Source organism: Melospiza melodia, chromosome 10 (assembly GCF_035770615.1).
Source record: "Melospiza melodia melodia isolate bMelMel2 chromosome 10, bMelMel2.pri, whole genome shotgun sequence".
Lineage (NCBI taxonomy): Eukaryota > Metazoa > Chordata > Aves > Passeriformes > Passerellidae > Melospiza > Melospiza melodia.
In genome coordinates, this window is record NC_086203.1 from 15,597,263 (window position 1) to 15,615,430 (window position 18,168).

General features: G+C 58.9%; 1 protein-coding gene across 2 annotated transcripts in view; it reads left to right on the forward strand.

Annotated features, from left to right (window-relative positions):
* CACNA2D2 (calcium voltage-gated channel auxiliary subunit alpha2delta 2) overlaps nucleotides 1–18,168 on the forward strand; it is a 212,087-nt gene that overhangs the window by 182,028 nt on the left and 11,891 nt on the right. Inside the window, exons 6-23 of one of the 2 annotated variants that reach the window (XM_063164515.1) lie at nucleotides 2,552–2,690; nucleotides 6,047–6,178; nucleotides 6,832–6,889; nucleotides 8,958–9,008; nucleotides 9,165–9,264; nucleotides 9,977–10,135; nucleotides 10,588–10,695; nucleotides 11,266–11,344; nucleotides 11,495–11,544; nucleotides 12,350–12,439; nucleotides 12,709–12,777; nucleotides 13,190–13,264; nucleotides 14,095–14,169; nucleotides 14,322–14,393; nucleotides 14,663–14,734; nucleotides 14,909–14,970; nucleotides 16,596–16,672; nucleotides 17,860–17,880. In XM_063164515.1, coding sequence (XP_063020585.1) covers nucleotides 2,552–2,690; nucleotides 6,047–6,178; nucleotides 6,832–6,889; nucleotides 8,958–9,008; nucleotides 9,165–9,264; nucleotides 9,977–10,135; nucleotides 10,588–10,695; nucleotides 11,266–11,344; nucleotides 11,495–11,544; nucleotides 12,350–12,439; nucleotides 12,709–12,777; nucleotides 13,190–13,264; nucleotides 14,095–14,169; nucleotides 14,322–14,393; nucleotides 14,663–14,734; nucleotides 14,909–14,970; nucleotides 16,596–16,672; nucleotides 17,860–17,880 — 1,489 coding nt within the window. The remainder of the gene's footprint in view (nucleotides 1–2,551; nucleotides 2,691–6,046; nucleotides 6,179–6,831; nucleotides 6,890–8,957; nucleotides 9,009–9,164; nucleotides 9,265–9,976; nucleotides 10,136–10,587; nucleotides 10,696–11,265; nucleotides 11,345–11,494; nucleotides 11,545–12,349; nucleotides 12,440–12,708; nucleotides 12,778–13,189; nucleotides 13,265–14,094; nucleotides 14,170–14,321; nucleotides 14,394–14,662; nucleotides 14,735–14,908; nucleotides 14,971–16,595; nucleotides 16,673–17,859; nucleotides 17,881–18,168) is intronic. The other variant, XM_063164516.1, reaches the window with a different exon arrangement.

Here is an 18,168-nt window from a genome sequence, read left to right on the forward strand (position 1 = left end):
TGTGTAGCAAATAATATATTCAAAGTGTAGCATTTATTTGTGTTACGTTGTACATAGTGTAACAGATAAATAGATGTTTCCAAGTTCTTTTGAAATGTAATGATGAGGAATGCTGCAAGATCTGGCTGGGGGCCTGCCGAGATGCTCACAGTTAAACCAATATAAATTTGGGAGAACTTGAATTATCTGCTTTGCTCTAATTTAAATTTAATGCAGGATTTCTTCCCTCAGCCTTCCCAAGGTGTCTCTTTGTGTCCCCGATGCTCCTGTCCCTGCCTGGGCTGGTGACAGCTTCACCTACCTTCATGTGGTTGGAAATGAACCCCTTTCAGGGGCCAAATTCAGCCTGGCTTAAACAGAAATAACTCAGTGAGGCTGGGAGATTTGTGGATAAAGGGCAAATGTAGCTTGGATAACATCAGCCCTTTCTGCAGGTGTGTTTGCCATCTAGGTGTCAGTGATGCATGAAGTGCCCCACATATGGATAGCTGTATATTTGTCCCCAAGATCTGTACACGTGCCTCTCCACAGTTCCATGAATGGGAGCAGCCAGACAGCACCAAACCTGGCAGCATACAAATTAGCCCCTCAGAAGTGGGTGAGATCAGGGAATAATGATAAACAGAGGAGCACTAATTATATACAGTAGTTCCAGCTCCCATGAAGTGGGGAATAGCCATGCCAGCATGAGGGAAAGAGGGAGGGTTGGATTTTCCAGCTGCTGGTGGTGACAGGGGCAGTGGCTGGGCTGTGGCAGGGTGCCCTGCTGATCTGAGATGGGGAGGGATGGGGAGCTGTCACCAGGAATTTGCTGGGCTGAGGGAAAAAAGGGTTTAATGTCAAAGCAGAGTTTTTGGTGCTGCAGATGCCCTCAGGCCACAGCTTTATCCCAAAGCCTGTTCTCAGCAGGCACCTCTGTATCCTGCCTGGTGCTCAGAGAGGTTTGCAGGGGTGAATATTGTGTGTGCTTCCCGCAGGGGGCTGAGCCCCATGGGCAGCAGGCTGGGGCCAGATCCACTCTCCAGGCAGCCCATGGCCTGGCACTCCCCAGAGTGCCAGCTCTGCTGCAGCATCACCACTTTGCAAGGGCTCCAGCAGTCTGGTTTTTGCCTTTTCTCCAGATTTAAATGAAACTGAGAGCAAAATCTGGATTTTGATCTCAGAGATGTGGCTCCAGGGAGCTGGGAACAGTCCCTGCCTGCCTCCTGCTTGGCCAGTGCAGCTGTAATGGAGTTCAGAATCTTTCTGGGCAGCTGGAGCCCCCACAGCAGGGCTGGCTGGGCAGCGTGTGACACTAACAGGAATTAAACCCAAACCTTGCATATCAATCCTGTTACTCTCCCGAGCTGTGGAGAATGCTTTGGCCACCCCTCTCAATGTCATGGGAATGTCACCACCTTAGTGGCTGGCTGGAGGTGTTGCAGGGGAGGTGACATTTCTCCATGTCATCTGTGAAGGGGAAACAAGGAGAGGGCCAGGACAGGTGCTAAACAATCTTCATGGTTTACTTCCCAAACCCTTAGTTTTCCTTTAAATATATGGCTTTTCCTGTGAGAAAATCAGGTCTTTGTTCCCTGGGTTTTGTCAAGGGCAGCCTGGCCAGTGGGAGAGATGCTTGCAATGGGCCACAGACAGCAGCAGGAAGGGACCATCCCCACCCCTTGTGTTCCCTGGTGCCTTGGGGCATCCCTTCAGGTGTCTATTCCAGTTTGGGCTTGGCACTGTTGTGGATGGTGCAGGCAGCTCTGTGTCCCTGCCCCTCCTCAGCAGGGATGTAGCTCCAGGAGCACAAAGAGCAGGTGCTGCAGCATCCTCCTCTCCCTCCTTCCCACCCTGAACGTCTCCCAGCTGGCTGCAAACAGCCTTCCCCAGCTGCTGGGCTGGTGGCAGGCATGGGCAGCTCAGAGCCAGCACCTTCTCCTGGGTTTCTTTGCTCCTGCTGGGGTGGCAGAGGCAATTTCTCCAGCTCTCTAGTGAGTCCACCCCTATTCTCACTCTTCCCCACATGGCCCCGTGCTCCAGCTCCCTGTCTGCAGCCACCCAGCTGTTCTGCCTGCACCAGCTCAGCCCTGCCTGCCTTCCCAGAGGGATTTCACCCCCAGTGCCATGCTGGCAGCAGGGCTGGGGAATGGAGAGGAGGGCTGGGAAGGCGAGGGAGGGTGTTCCAGCGCCAGCAGTGGGGAATTCGCCGTCTCTCCACCATAATTAAATATTGTTTGCATTGCTTATTGACAGAGCGCTAAGCTGCACTCTGTTTTAATTTGCTCTTTGATAGTTGCCTTTTGCTGCTAATTGATTTTCAAGGCCTTTTTTTGATTTTTTTTTCCTATGTCTGATTTAATACCTGCTGTGCTACCCAAGCTGGAGAGACAAGGGGTAACCAGTGCTCGCCTTTGTGCCCACCCACTCCTGGCAGGCCAAATACGCACAGGATCCAGCAGGGCTGGTCTCCCCCACAAAACATTTGGTGATGGGCTTCAGGTGGAGACATTCCCCCATCCATGCAGGGTTGGAACCCTGGGTGACCCCATGCACTCTGCTCCTTCCCCAGGACGACCCCGATGGAGAGGAGATCGAGAGGGAGAAGTCCAACTCCTTGAAGCTGGAGTTCACTGATGATGACAACTTCAAGACCAAGGTTAACTATTCCTACGCTGCCGTGCAGATCCCCACGGACATCTACAAAGGCTGTGAGTGCCCCTCCTCACCCTGTCCCATTCCTACTGCCTGCCTGGCCATCCACCTCTCCTGCCTGGAGCACTGCAGCCCCAGGGACCATCAGCTCTGGGTGCCCCAACTGGGTCTTGGTGACTGGCTCCCAGACAGACAGGTAGTGAAACAAGGCAGAGTCACCGTATCAGGATGGAGGTGACAATGTGTCCCTGCCCAGGGACTCTCAAGAGCTCAGCACAGGCAAAAGAGACAGACTGGGGATTGGGAGTTATTGGGGAAGGGATGGGGAGAGAAGGAGAGGTGGTGATTATGGCCCAGGGTGAAGCTCAGCTGTGCCCACAGGGCTCTGATCCTCCTGCAAAGCTCGAGAAAGCTCAAAGCAGGCACCAGAGACGTTCAGAGGGATGGAACAGCTCTGTGCAGCACCAACCTACTTGTAGGAGGGAGTGAGACATGGCTGGGCAGTGGCAGAGGGTGAAGCAGGGATGCTGCCTGTCTTCAGCCTACTTGGGGCTGAGGTGATGAAAAGGGAGAAGAAGCAGCTGCAGTCTGGCAGGAAGGCAGCAAAGGGTGAGTGCAGGACAGTGTGATGCCACTCCATAGCTGATTAAGCCTCTGCTGCAGAGGGGTCAGGCTGCTCCAGAAACGGGGATGGGCTGGAGGGCCAGCCCGGGAATGGGCAGGGATGGATGGACGGGCGGATGGCACAGCATGTGGCACACCAGCTTCAGCCCCCGCCGAGCGCTGTGACCCTCCCTGAGCTGTCAGATGTCTCCGGTAGCTCGCCCCGCTGCGGTGGCACACGGTGACAGTCGGTCTCCATTTCCCTCTAGTGGCTGCTCGGCTCCCGGCTGGAGGGCATCCTCCAGCACCCGCCGGCCGCATCCTGCGTGAGCCCGGTCCCCGCTGCCCCCAGCACCCGGGGCACCACTGTCCCCACACTTCTGTTTCGGTGGCACTTGCTGAGGGTGATGAAGGTGGTGATGATGGTGATGGTGGCCGCGCTCACGCTCTGCCCCGAGCGGAGCATTCCCGGTGCACGGCTCGGAGCTGCAGCGATTGCAGCGCGGAGGCAGCGCTGGATTAGGAATTTGCAATGATCTTTATTCGCCATCCAGCGCAGGGCAGGCAGCTGATGAAGCACATGGTGCGAGCCGGGTGGGCTGCGAGGGGTGAAAGAACTCGTCCCTCTCAGCCAGGCTGGAGCCCCGGCACGGGCACATGAATCACCCACCCGCCCTGGGACACAGCAGGCTGGAGATGAACGCGCTTCAGGGACCCCCAGCTGCTCAGGAGGGGATGTGGCAGTGGGGTGACAGTGCAGGGACTGTCACCAGGCAGAGAGTGTGGGCACAGGGATCCAGCCAGCTCCGGCCACACCAGGGTGCTCCAGAGATGCAGGGTTCGGGGAAGGCTCTACAAGTGCCGCTCCCCTGAGAGTGGTTCGGGGTGGGGCAGGGCCCCCCTGTCCTGCCAGGGACAGCAGCGAGTCCCCGCAGGGCTGTGGGCGGGCGCGGGTCCCGCTGGCACCGGCGGAGACAGAGGCGCTATCGCTGCCTGGCACGCTGATTAAAGCCTGCGGCGACGCCCGCCGCCGTCACCCCTCGCTACACACACAAATTACATCCTATATGTGTTTTATTTACTGTGCCGTTTTTAATTAAATATGCAATCGCTCGCGGGCAGGGCGGGGCTGGGCTTACTCTGGTGGGGACAGGGACGAGATGGGGACAGGGATGGGGATGTCACCAGTGGGGCTGGCAGCTCTGCCCTCGACTGAGAGGGACAGGAGCCATCCCAAGCAGGGACACAGCTTCATCACTGCACATGGTGAGAGAGCAGGAGCTGTATTTGTTAACAGGGATGATCCATTCATCCCTAGGGAAGGTGTAGGAGCTGCGTTCGTGCTCAGAGATAATGCAAGGGCTGTGTTTGGGCACAGGGACAACATGAGCTGCATTCAGCACAAGCAGCTGGTGTGGCTGATGGCCCCGAGGGTCCGGGGGTGTGGGTGCTGCCAGGGCTATCATGGATGTGGCAGGGCCCAGCCCGGTGCCCAGCTGAGGCTGGCAGCACTGCCCAGGGCTGCTCCGGGCAGGCAGCAGCCTGGCAGCCAGCTCACAGCCACTTCTCCTGGGAAAAACCACGTCCTGTGTCAGAGCCAAACAAGAAATCATCCCCAGTGCCCAGATAACAGCACTGTGTGTGGGCACAGCACTGAGGAATGGCTGGGGAGATACGAGCAGAGTAAATCATGGTTTGAAGGCATGGCTGCCTGAGGGAAAGACAATTCTTCAGCAGTCATGTTGGGATAGAGGGATCCAGGATTCATCCTGGGAAACCTACCCACCTCCCATCAGTGCCTTGGGACCACAGTGAAGGCAGGAACGGATGATGACGGTGTTCCAGAAGGGACAAGTGTGGGAGGAAGGCTTAGGAGAGCTAAATTTACTGCTCAAATGCACACTGGCTCCCCTGCAGCACCACATTGGGTTGTTTTGCCCAATGCCAAAGAGCTGGGGTGCTCCTGAGAGTTCTTGCACCCCAAAAATGCATTGAGGGTCTCCCAGGAGGGATCAGTGCCTGGTCTCAGGGTGCTGCTGGCTCCTTGCTCCTGCAGTGGCACCCACCACTGGCTCCTCCATGCTGCAGTCCTGGGGCAACCCAGCACCAGAGATCATCGTAGGATTCCTCCCCACAGCATTTGGGGTCCCCCCGTGGGCACAGGGAGGTGCCATCCCAGCTCCCTGCCAGCCCCATTCCTGCCACACCACATGGCCCCCCTGCACTCTGCCAGCCCCCCTTGATTAATCACAGGCTGGGGCTGCCAGCAGCTTATCTCCTGCTTTAATAGCTGAATAATTTAAAACTGCTGTTTGCCGGCATCTTAATTGCTTTTGTGTCAGGTGCAGGGCCAGTGGGAATGCAGAGTGGGCCTGAGAGGCTCCACATGGCCCCTGGGGACACCAGCCTGGGCTTCCCAGCCGGTGACTGTCCCCAGGGAGTGAGGCTGGGAAGGGGGTGGAGATGGCAGGCCAGCTGTCCCCAGTGATGGCTGTGTCTGCCCCGGAGCACATGGGGACAATGAGCAGCACTCTGGGGAGCTCAGGAGAGTGGCTCATTTCTCTGGGGACAAGGGACAGCAGGGTGGTGCTGGAGCTGTGTGGAAGTGGGGGGGTTGAGGGGATGTAGGAGAAGCTGGAAAGGCCCCCTGGGCTTCTTCCTGGGAAGGGGCAGAGGGGAGGGGACAGTCCCCATCACCTTCCTCCCTGCCATCGCCTGGGGACACCGCAGTCCCCATCACCCCCAGCTCCACCGCTCCCCCCCTTCCTCCCTCCCTGCACCCAGCCAGCCCTGTCTGTGTGTCCTGCAGCCACCGTCATCCTGAACGAGCTGAACTGGACACAGGCCCTGGAGGACGTTTTCATTGAGAACCGCAAGGAGGACCCCTCCCTGCTCTGGCAGGTCTTCGGCAGCGCCACCGGCGTCACCCGCTACTACCCCGGTGTGTGCCAGGGGGGCTGTGGCACACAGGGGCTGTGGCACACAGGGGCTATGGCACACAGGGGCTGTGGCACACAGGGGCTGTGCCGGGGGGGGCTGTGGCCCACAGGGGCTGTGGCACACAGGGGCTGTGCCAGGGAGGGGCTGTGGCACACAGGGGCTGTGCCAGGGAGGGGCTGTGGCACACAGGGGCTGTGGCACACAGGGGCTGTGCCAGGGAGGGGCTATGGCACACAGGGGCTGTGGCACACAGGGGCTGTGGCACACAGGGGCTGTGCCAGGGGGGCTGTGGCACACAGGGGCTATGGCACACAGGGGCTGTGGCACACAGGGGCTGTGGCACACAGGGGCTGTGCCAGGGAGGGCTGTGCCAGGGAGGGGCTGTGGCACACAGGGGCTGTGGCACACAGAGACAGTGGCACACAGGAGCTGTGACCAAGGGCAGCCCAGGCCCTTCCCACTGCTCCATGTGGATGAGCACTCCTGGGCCTGGTGTGACTTGTGTAACTGTGCTGTGCCAGAACCCTTTGGTGTGAGCTCCCCACCCAAGCCTGCTGTTTCCTCAGCCCTGAGCATCTCTCTGCCCTGTCCCCCATGTCCCCCTGTCCCCCCACGACAGCCCTGCCTCACTCACTGCCTGCCTTGTCCCCACAGCCACCCCATGGAGAGCCCCCAACAAGATCGACCTCTATGACGTGCGCCGGCGGCCCTGGTAAGGGGGTGCTGGGTGGGCAGAAGGGTCCTGAGCAAGCAGCTCCCTCCCCTTTTCATGGCATTTGGGCACTGCAGAGGGACACCATAACACAGGCAGGGGCATCTGAGCTGTGGCACTTGGCTCCTTCCCCTTCCCTGTTCCTGGGAAAGCAGAGCAGGATGGAGAGAGAAATCCCTGGGTGCAGATGAAAGTGTGGAGAGAGCCCTGTGCCCCCTCAGCACAGCCATGGCTGCTGGCACTCAGTCCTGGCCAGCATTCCCATCCAAATGAGATAACAACTGGCTTGGAAACCATGGGCTGGGAGGATGGGGAGAGGAATGGGCAGGCAGCACAGGCTGTGGCTCAGGGATAGCTGAGCAGCCTTTTAGCCCAGAACAAGGGAGCTGGGATTGAATGGACTGCCCTTAGCCCAGCTGGAGGTGCTGGTGGGGCAGTGCTGGTTATCAGCTGGAGCTGGGGGAGCCACAGCCCCATCCTGCCCACACCTGCAGGCACGGAGAGGAGAGTGGGCACAGGCCTCTGGCACATGTCCAGGGAGCCCTGTATCCCAATGGATCATCTCCCTGCCCACATCAGGAGCTGCCCCCTCTCCTTGTCAGAAAATTAATGGCCCTGCTGCTATGGTTAATTGCCTCTGATTGCTCCACATTAATTATTAACTGTTCCCTGCTGGGGTGTCTGTGCAGGTTATTGCAGGGCAAGGACTGGAAGGCTGTTTTGGGGCAGGGGCTGCTGAGCCCAGCTAAGCCCAGCTCTCTGCCCCCTAGCCAGGCTGGCCGCCTGGTTGTCCACCCTGCCACGGAGGAGCAGCAGCAGCACCCTTCATGCTGGGGGACAGCACACCTGGGGGAGCCCCCTTTGGGGCCCTCTGCTGCTCCCAGTGGGGCCCCATGCCGGACACAGCCTCCACCGCTCCAGGGCCACGACCCTGCCCGCAGCCAGGGCCGCCACCCGCCCGCCTTCCCCTCCCCTGATGAATGGCCCCATTAGCCACAGCCGTCTCCTGCCGAGCCCAGGGCATTCATCTGAGCCGGGCAGCCGAGATGGATGTGCTGCCACAGCCCATTACGGGCAGCATCTTAGTCGGGCTCTGTGCCGCACCAGCAGCCCGGCCCCGGGAGCAGGGCAGGCTCCAAGAGCCGCAGGAGGAGCCCCGGGGCTGCCGCCTGTCCTGCCCCCAGCAGGCTCCCAGAGCCCCTCGCACCCCGGCAGGAGGAGCCCGGGCTGCCGCCTGTCCTGCACCCTGCTGGAGGATGCTGCACCCCTGTCAGGAGGGCCCCATGTGCCAGCATCCTGCATCCCACCCGGGTAATCCCTTGTAATTAGGGAACATAAGGGATTAACAATCAGAGCCTGCCCCTTCCCCAGTCCTTCCCAGTTGTGGTGAGTAATTGATACTAATGACACAGTAATTAATTCACGCGAGGCCCAATCCTGATCTAGCCAATAATGAGGTTCCCTTGGCCTGCAGCCAGGGCAGGATCAGGGCTCCTGCAATGGCCTGGTGAGGTGGGGCTGTGCATGGCCGTGTCTGGGGTGGGATGGGTGCTGAGCCCTGTGCCAGCCCCTCCCACACAGCCTGGCACAGCAGGGCTGGGAGCAGGACCAGTTGTTTCCAAGGGTGAGGAAGGGTTCCCTAATTGTTTTCAGTGGGGAAGATTTACGTCGTGTTATTATTTTTCCTCCTTGTAGCTAAAAATAACCTCATCAGCCTGGCCTTTGAAGCTACCAGGGGGGTAAATAGCATCTTAATATGGATGTGTGTGTCAGCATAATCAGCACGCAGGAAAGGGCCCGTGATGATGGAAGAGTTTAGCATTTAGAGCTCATTAGGCTGGCACAGTGTGGAGCAGCAGTCCTGGCCGTCTGCTGTGCTGTGCCACGGGAGCCACGTCCTCGCTGCCACCTGCCCACAGCCTCCTTGTCCCTGCTCCTTGCCATGGGGTCACACAGCCCTGGCTGCCTGGGGCTCCCACACAGCTCCCCTGTGCCCTGGCAGGGCTTTGCTCTTGGGCTGTGCCCCCGAAATGAGTCAGCTCTGCTGACCCCCCTCTGTACCCCACAGGTACATCCAGGGTGCCTCCTCCCCAAAGGACATGGTCATCATTGTGGACGTGTGAGTACATGCTGGGGGCCATGGCTGGGCTGAGGCCAGGCTGGTGACACAGCTGGCCAAGGTGCCACTGTCCCAGCAGTGGCCGCAGGGAAGCTGTGGGGGTGGCACAGCCCTGTGCTCCTCGCTGCCAAGCCCCCAGCACCCCTGTCTCTGCAGGAGTGGCAGTGTGAGCGGCCTCACCCTCAAGCTGATGAAGACCTCGGTCTATGAGATGCTGGACACCCTCTCAGATGATGACTATGTCAATGTGGCCTCGGTGAGTGCCTGGGGCAGGAGGAAGGGCTGTGTCCCCAGGCACCTCCCAGCTCCCCAGCACAGGAACCCTCTTCCCCCACGAACACCTGGCTAAGGGCTCTGCACACAGAAATGCCATTTCTTGTCTTCCTAACTACCCACCAAATGGCTGCTCAGGGCTGGGCACACAAAAGCTGCCCCTATCACGGGGCATTTGGCAGGGATGTTCCTGCATTATCCCAGCCAGCCACGTCCTGTCTGTCACCAGCCACCGACAGACACCCCACGGCTGTGTCACCAGCACAGCGTCCATGCCATCGCATCTGCGTGTCACTGGCTGCCCCGCCCCTGTCTGGCCACCAGCAGCGGCGCTAATTAACGTGTCTGGCCTGGCTCTGTTGCTGGATGGCCGCTCCCCTAATGAATGGGCCCCATTGCCGGTGAGTGAAGCTGTAAGTGAGAGGCAGCACCTGCTCCCGATGGCGGCACGGAGCAGCACAGCACGGCTGCTCGCACAAGCTGGGGCTGCTGCACAAGTGGGGTGCAGGTACAGCACCTACACCACAGCTCAGTGCTGGATCTGTCCCAAGTTTGTCCCGAACTTCAGCCTCAGCCCCCCCCGGGATGTGGGACACGTCTGGGTCACCTGCTGCCCGTGAGAGCTGAGTGTGATGAGTGGCTGCTGGTGTCCCCCCGTCTCCTCCTGTGACCCACCCCCTCCATGTCACCCGCAGTTCAATGAGAAGGCCAAGCCCGTGTCCTGCTTCAAGCACCTGGTGCAGGCCAACATCCGCAACAAGAAGGTGTTCAAGGAGGACGTGCAGGGCATGGTGGCCAAGGGCACCACAGACTACAAGGCTGGCTTTGAGTACGCCTTCGACCAGCTGCAGAACGTGAGCTGGGGGCTGGGCTGGGGCTGGGGACAGCTGTGGGTGCTGGGGATGGTGGGACAGCTCCGAGTGCCTGGCTGCTGCCCTGGGCTGAGGGCTCCTTGTGCTCCTCCTCCATGCTGGGGGAGACATCCCACCTCCAGGCGTGCTGCAGCCAAGGTTCTGCTGGTGCTGCTCCCCTCTGGGTTATTACAAGCTAGCAGGGCTGGGTGGAGGGGCCAGACCCAACAGACACAGTGCCAGAGGCAAGATAAAGATGAATGATGCTATAGGTGTCGAGTAGCATTAGCCACAACATCATTCCCCAGGTGGCAGTGTCCCCCCTCCCCATTCAGCCTGGTCGCCCTCACCCCAGAGAAATGGGCTGGGGAAAGAGGTGGGTTGGGGCCAGCCCTCCTGGCTGCATGCAGCCCTGTGCCTGAGGTGTGGCCTCAGGTGCTGTGTCTGCCCCACAGTCCAACATCACACGTGCCAACTGCAACAAGATGATCATGATGTTCACGGACGGCGGCGAGGACCGAGTGCAGGACGTCTTTGAGAAGTACAACTGGCCCAACAAGACGGTGAGAGGCCCTGGGCTGGTGCTGGGCTGGGGCTGCTCCTGCATGGAGCCACTGCCCTGCTGATGGGTTTGTAGCTGCTCCCACCTTCCTGTGGGACCAGGCACACTGGGATGCTGGGGAGCTGGGGCTGGTGGGCTCCCTGAATGCTGGCCCTGAGGGGAGCACAACCCAGGCATTAGGGACAGGGCTGCTGGCAGGCAGATGAACCAGCAGGAAGGTCCCAGTTGCTGCTCAGTACCTGGAAACCTGTGGGGTGGGGGTGTTCTGGCCCATGTATCACCCTCAGAGAGCACAGACCCCTGTGGCAGCAGTGATGCCCCAGAGCAAGGACCACTGAGGTGGGTGATTTGAGCCAACAGAGGGATGCTGGAGGGCAGGACAAGGAGACAGGGACTCCCTTGCTGCAGCACAGCCAGCACTTGCAGGAGTCTCCTGCCCACTTGCACTCACTCTGTGGGCCATGGCAGGCAATGCCACACTGTCCCTGGGGAGGTTGTCACTGGCTGGGAGCACTGAGTGTTGAAAACAGGGGTGCCCCGTGGCTGGCCCTCAGTGCAGGCTCTGCCACAGGTGCGAGTCTTCACCTTCTCCGTGGGGCAGCACAACTACGACGTGACCCCGCTGCAGTGGATGGCCTGTGCCAACAAAGGTGAGCACCCAGCGGGGGCTGGGCTCACCCCTCGGCTCCTGTGGGTGCCACACCAGCAAAGCCCTGCCTGCAGCCCTGCAGGGAGGGCAGCAGGACAGCCAGACTGCTGGACAGATGGATCTTCAGCTGCCTTTCTCTCTCTTTTCCAAGGTTACTACTTCGAGATCCCCTCCATCGGCGCCATCCGCATCAACACGCAGGTACAGCTGGAGCCGGGCAGGCAGAGCCCCCTCGGCTGCCCTGCCCTGCCTGGGGGAGTCCAGGCAGCCCCAGCCCCTCTGGGCACAGCCCACAGGCTGGCAGTGAGTGTGGCAGCAAGCTGGGGAGCCGAGCTGAGCCCTCAGCCAGGCTCTGCACTATTAAGCAATTCATCTTCTGCAGCTCCCCACGGACCTGCTGCCTTTTGAGTGACTAATTATGAAACATCAGGCGTTAATCAGCACAGAGCAGAGCTGAGCGTGGGCAGGGCCAAGCCTGGCAGAGATGGTTGTGTCTGCCCCACACCTCCTCTCACTGCCTCTTTTCTGCCCCTTTTCCTTATGGGATGTGCACAGGGTGCTGTGAGGGCAGGTGATGAGGGCAGGGCAGGGCTGGCATTGTGGCATGGGGGCTCCCTCCCCGCAGAGATCTTCCTTGGCAAGGTGAGACAGGAAGAGGGAAACCTGCCCCAGGAGAAGATGGCAGCCAGGGAGACAGCAGTGACATGGTCCAGGCATGATGGAGCAATCCCAGCCCCAGGAATGGGTGGGGGGCTCTGGCTGGTGCTGCCTGGGGAGCCCCTGCTCTGCCTGTGCATGGCCAGTGGTGAGCAGCACCTTGTTTGCACCTTAATGGGCCTGTAGGGTCCCAGCTGGAGCCAGTGCCCCCACGTTTGGTGGCTGCCAAGCCCCCTCCCCAAGCTCAGCCTCACTCCATTAACATTGCTGGGGTGTGCTTAGGGACAAGGGTGTCACCAGGCTGGGGCAAGGAGACATGCAGTTCCCATGTTGTCCTGTGTCCCTGCAGGAGTACCTGGATGTGCTGGGCAGACCCATGGTCCTGGCTGGGAACCGAGCCAAGCAGGTCCAGTGGACCAATGTGTACCAGGATGCCCTGGTAAGGACTCCCCAGCCCCGGGGTCCCACACAGCCCCAGGGGCAGGTGGGGATCCCCAGCCCTGTGTCCCACACACGGGGATGAGGGTGGGGACTGCAGCTGGGGACACTGACCCTGGGGTCCCACAGAACTCTGGGGTGCAGGTGGATGGGGACACCAGCCCCAGGGTCCTGCACAGGACATGCCCCATCAACGCTCCTCTGCTGCCCACCCCAGCCCTGGTCCTGAGGCAGTGAGGGGCCATGGGACATCATTCTGTGCTTGTGCAGGGACTGGGCCTGGTGGTGACAGGAACGCTGCCAGTGTTCAACCTGACGGAGGACAGCAGTGACAGGAAGGTAGGACACTGCTGGCCCTGCACTGGGAGCCCTGATGTGGGGCCACTGTGGGGTGGGAAGGGGCCCTGGTGATGTATGAGTGGCTGCAGGGGGGACACTGGCATCCCTGGGGTGCTGCCTGCTCTGCACCACCTCCCTGCAGTGACACCAGGGCTGACTGTCATCCCTGGGACCCAAATTACCTCTCACAACTCAGCTGGGACAGCTGACAGCTGCCAGTCCCTGGGGGGAGCAGTGTCCCATGGGGGCTCCTGGGGGCTGGTCCGTCCCACCCTGTGCCCCTGCAGTACCCAAATCTGACCCACACGTCCCCAGAAGGGGAAGAGGTCTGTCCTGCTGATTGCCTGTCCCTGGGCTGGTGGTGGCAGTGACAGCCCTGGTCCCACCTCCTCCATCCTGCATTTCCTTCCAGAACCAGCTCATCCTGGGCGTGATGGGGATCGATGTGGCTCTCAATGACATCAAGAGGCTGACGCCGCGTTACAACGTGCGTGGGTTCCCCTCTGCCCCTGCCCTGCACTGCCTGGGCCTGCTGGGGAATCCATCCCTCTGGTGGGAGCCCCAGGCTGTGCCCCAGAACTCAGAGCACCTCCAGCAGCACTGGCACCCAGCAGGAGCTGGGACAGGCAGGAGTGTGACCGTGTTCACAGGGATCTTAGGATGAGGGAAGAGATGAGGCTCTGACTCCATGTTTCAGAAGGCTTGATTTATTATTTTATGATATATATTATATTAAAACTATACTAAAAGAATAGAAGAAAGGATTTCATCAGAAGGCTAGCCAAGAATAGAATAGGAAAGAATGATAACAAAGGCTTGTGGCTCGGACTCTGTGATTGGCCATTAATTAGAAACAACCACATGAGACCAATCCCAGATGCACCTGTTGCATTCCACAGCAGCAGATAATCATTGTTTACATTTTGTTCCTGAGGCCTCTCAGCTTCTCAGGAGGAAAAATCCTAAGGAAAGGATTTTTCATAAAAGATGTGTGTGACACAGGAGAGCAGGGATCAAAGCTGTGTGATGCTCTGGGACTCAGTGCAGAGCCAAAATCCTTGTAGGGCCAGCAGGGAACAAACCCTACAGGCCTGGGGAAAGGAGAAGTGGGAAAAATCCAGAGCCAAACTCTCACCCCAGGAGCGAGTGGCAGATTGCATTGTCCTGAGAATAGAAATGAATGGATAGAATGGGCTGAGCCCTGGGGATGACCTGGGGCGAGCTCTGCCTGCAGAGTTGAGGGGGATGGCACCAGCACAGTGTGTCACAGCACAGAGCCACCTGCTCAGCCTCACCCCTCCTCCTGTCCTCCTGCAGCTGGGGGCCAATGGCTACGTCTTTGCCATCGACCTGAACGGCTACGTCCTGCTGCACCCCAACCTGCAGCCCCAGGTGAGCAGGGGCCCAAAGGGGGATCAGCCAGGCCCTGGGGGCTTTCCAGGGTCCTTAGGACTTGGCTGTGGGGTTTGTGATGAGTTAGTCTGGGCTCAGCAGTGGCTGCAGGAGCCCTGAGCCCTTCCCTGGCTCTCCCTTTGTTCCTGCAGATCATCAATTTCCGTGAGCCGGTGACGCTGGACTTCCTGGACGCTGAGCTGGAGGATGAGAACAAGGAGGAGGTGAGGAGAGCAGGGGCAGCTTCTGGGGCACAGGCTGGCCCCCTCACCTGCAGCTGCAAAGGGCACTCAGCCCCTCCAGCCTGCCCTGAAGAGAGTCTCGTCCTCAGGGTCCTGGCACAGCTCCCATGGAGCCACAGAGGGGACAGGAGCTGGGTCACTGTCCCCTGGGTGCAATGAACCTCCCCAGGCTGCTCCCCCTGACCCCAGGGGTGCCCACAGGTGCATGGCCAGGCTCTGTGGCCCTCAGTGTCCTCCTCTGTGTCCCACAGATCCGGAGAAGCATGATTGATGGCAATGATGGGCAGAGGTTCATCAAGACCCTCATCAAGTCCCTGGACGAGGTAACTGAAGGGAAAGAGGGATCACAGCTGCAGCTGTCGCTGTGCAGAGCACCCAGAGCCAGCAGTGGGGATGAGGGGCTGTGTCTGGCACTGGGCAGGGAGCCAGGGCCCTGTGGCACTGTGCCAGCAGAGCCCTGGCAGTGCCAGGCCTGACTGGCTGCCTCTGGCCCACAGCAATACATCGACGAGGTGTTCCGGACCTACACGTGGGCTCCCATCAAAAGCACAAACTACAGGTGAGTGTCACACCCTGACTGCCCTGCCCTGGCTGGGCCCACACCAGCACAGGCCTGGGGGATTGTGCCTGCAGCTCCCAAATCCCCGAGGCCACCAGGGATGTGTCCCATGGGCTGTGAGGTTGCAAATGCACTGCCACATTATTGCACACAGGCAGTGATGTGCTGAACTCCTGAAAGGGCTGCCTGCCACCCTTAGGCACTGTAGAGCTTGGGCACAGCCCCCTGGACTCCAGACAGGCTGCAGGGCTGGCATGCAAGGGGCCAGACAAGTGACACCTCTGTCACCCCCTGTCTGCCCAGCCAGGGGCTCATGCGGGTCCCTGCCTGCTCTAGGGTGGGTGACAGTGACATGTGCCCACCCTGCAGCACAGGCACTGTCTTTAGAGCCAGAGGAGAGCAAAGTTCTGCATTTATCACCCAGTTTGCACCAGTTTGGACAAGCACATGTGTAAGAAACACCCTGACATCGTCATTTCTCAACTCACACTGCCTCACAGGGGAGGAGCCATGTGAGCCCCTGTTGCCCAGTGTGCTCTCCTCCTCCTCTTCCTCCTCCTCACCACCCAGCTCAGGAGGGGCTGGCAAGGATCACAGCCACTCTCCACTGCTCTGCAGCAGGGATTTTTCCTGGGTTTCCCTGGGATGCCACCAACACTGAACAGAAAAAAGCCACCACCCTTTTCCTGACACTGTGGTTTGGGGTGCCAGCAGCTCTGCTGTGCTGGCTGCAAAGCCCAGACTGTGCCCAGCACAGACAGGGTTATCTGAAGGGGTGCTGTAGGGAGGAAGCCCAGATGCCAGTGGCTCTGGTGCAGGAGTTACATCTGATGAGAGTCAGAAATGTGGCCCTTGCTCACTTATTCCTGAAAATACTTGGCACAAACACTGTCACCAAAGGCCAATGGCCACTGCAGCTGGCACCAGGGAGTCCAGTTCCCTCTGGCAGTGTGTCCTGTGGGTTAAGCAGCCCCAGCACCACCTCCTGCTATCTCCTTTCCCACCCTGTCCCACACCCTGCATGCCAGATTCCTGGCTGGCAGATCACTCTTGTTCCTGACATATCTGGCTCCTGCTGCCTGTATAATGGTTGCCATTGGTTTCTCCAGTCTGGGAAGGCTTTGTCCCTTCTTTCATGGGCTGTATCTCTTCCTGCCTTCCCTCCCCCACAGGGATGTCGTGTTCCTCTTCCACATGTACCTCCCTTGTTTTCTGGGCTGGCACATCCTGCCCATATCAGCCCTGGCTAGGCAGATGTGCCAACTTCTGTGCCCATGTGTGCCCCCAGCACAGCCCTGGGTGCGCTGGGCATGACCCTGCATAGCCCAGGATCACACTGGGTGCTCTGGGCATGACTCTGGAGACCGTGGGTGCTCTAGGCATGACCCTGGATACTCCAGGATGACCCTGGGTGCTCTGGGGATGACTCTGGATGCCTCAGGACAGCACTGGCTGCAGTTCCAGGAGAGCAGGACACAGCAGGCTGTGCAGGAGGCCACTGGGGCTGCCTGCCATCACCTGGGTGAAACTACTGCCAGCAGGTGCCAGGCAGGGACTGGGAGCTGGCCAAGGATTCTGGGTGGGTGTAAAGCCTTACACCATGTGTCTGCTCTCCCTCTCCACAGCCTGGGGCTGGTTCTGCCTCCCTACAGTACCTACTACATCCAGGCCAACCTCAGTGACCAGATCCTGCAAGTGAAGTGTAAGTAGCCCCTGGCTCTCCCCGCCGCCCTCTCACACTCCCCCTCACCCCACCCAGCCCGTGGCTGTCGGGGGGAGAAACACAACCCAAAGGCTTGGGAAAGGTCATAGAGATCACTGTGAGAGGCAAAATAAAAGCTAGAGCTGAGAGAGGCGTGAGTAGAGGTGAGCACACGGAGGGACAGCGAAGCGAGCTGCCTGCCTGGGGTGCCCCTGGGGTTTGGTCCTTGTGCAGGCCGGGGCTGCAGGCAGGCACAGGCTGCAGAGGGAGGTGCTCCTGTTCGCCCCCCGGGGACGAGGGATGGCGCTGCGGCAGCCACATCATTTGTGAGCCTGGGGAAGTTTGCATGGATCTCTTTAATTTCCTTTGGTTTATTACGATACTTTGGTTTCAGTTTAAGCCATTTATTCTTTTTATGAGTTCGGTTTCGGTTGGTTTCGATTTTTGTTTGGAATTAATCTGTGTACGTGTGTGTTAGCCTGGCCCCCCTTTCTCTCTCTTTCTCTTTCCCCTGACCCCCGAGCCTTTTCCCCACCTCAGGCCCAGGCTGCTCCCAGGGACCCTCTCCCCATGGGAGAACTGGACCCTTCCCCTCTCCCCCCCGGTTCCCCCTGTTTCTCCCCCTCGGCCACCACGGTGGCCCGACCCCAGCCCCGCTCCGGATCCAGCCCCTGCCACCCCCTCCATCCATGGGCAGGAGCCCTGTGTGTGTCCCCGTGGGGACAAGGCCAGGCTGTCCCCATCCCCGGGAGGGGGGATCCCCCCGTCCTCCCCAGCTCTGCCCACCGTGCCGTGCATGCCCCCTGACTCAGTGAGGACATTTTGATATCAAGACTGTTGCAACTGTTTGCTACTGATTCTCATTTTCCTTTGGAGTATTGAATATATATCTATATATTTCTCTAGTTATATCTTTGCATTTATTTTTCTTTTGTTCTTATTTCACCGTGGCCTTTTCTTTTCTTTTTGTTACTGGGTTTTTCTTATGTTTTCTTTTCTTCATGTCGTTTTTTGCAAGAGGTTTCCTTTTGGTATGATTATAGTACACAATATTTTTATTCAAACGTCGATTGAATAAAATATTGTTTGTGCCCCCCTTCCCCCTTTCCACCCAACCCCTTTTTTTTTTGTTTGTTGTTTTTTGTTTGTTGTTTTTCTTGCTTTCTCTCTATGGTGGATTCACACAGTACCAAACATCAAAATGAAGGGCAAGTATTTTCAGTCTCAGACCACTCACCTTCACCACCCCGTCCCCTGCCCCGTGTCCAGTCCCCCCCAGCCCCCTGCTTGCCCATCTCCCTGCCCGTTTGCCACGCCGAACCTGCAAACCGCCACCAACTCGCCCTTCCTCCCTTCTCCTTCTCCTCTTCCTCCTCCTCTCCTCCAGTTCCCCCTTTATTTGAAAGCAACATGTCTTGTTCTGTTCATGAGAGCTTTGTCACGAAAATCCCACTCCCTCCCTGCGCATCACTCCCAAACCTGGTTCGATATCGTCC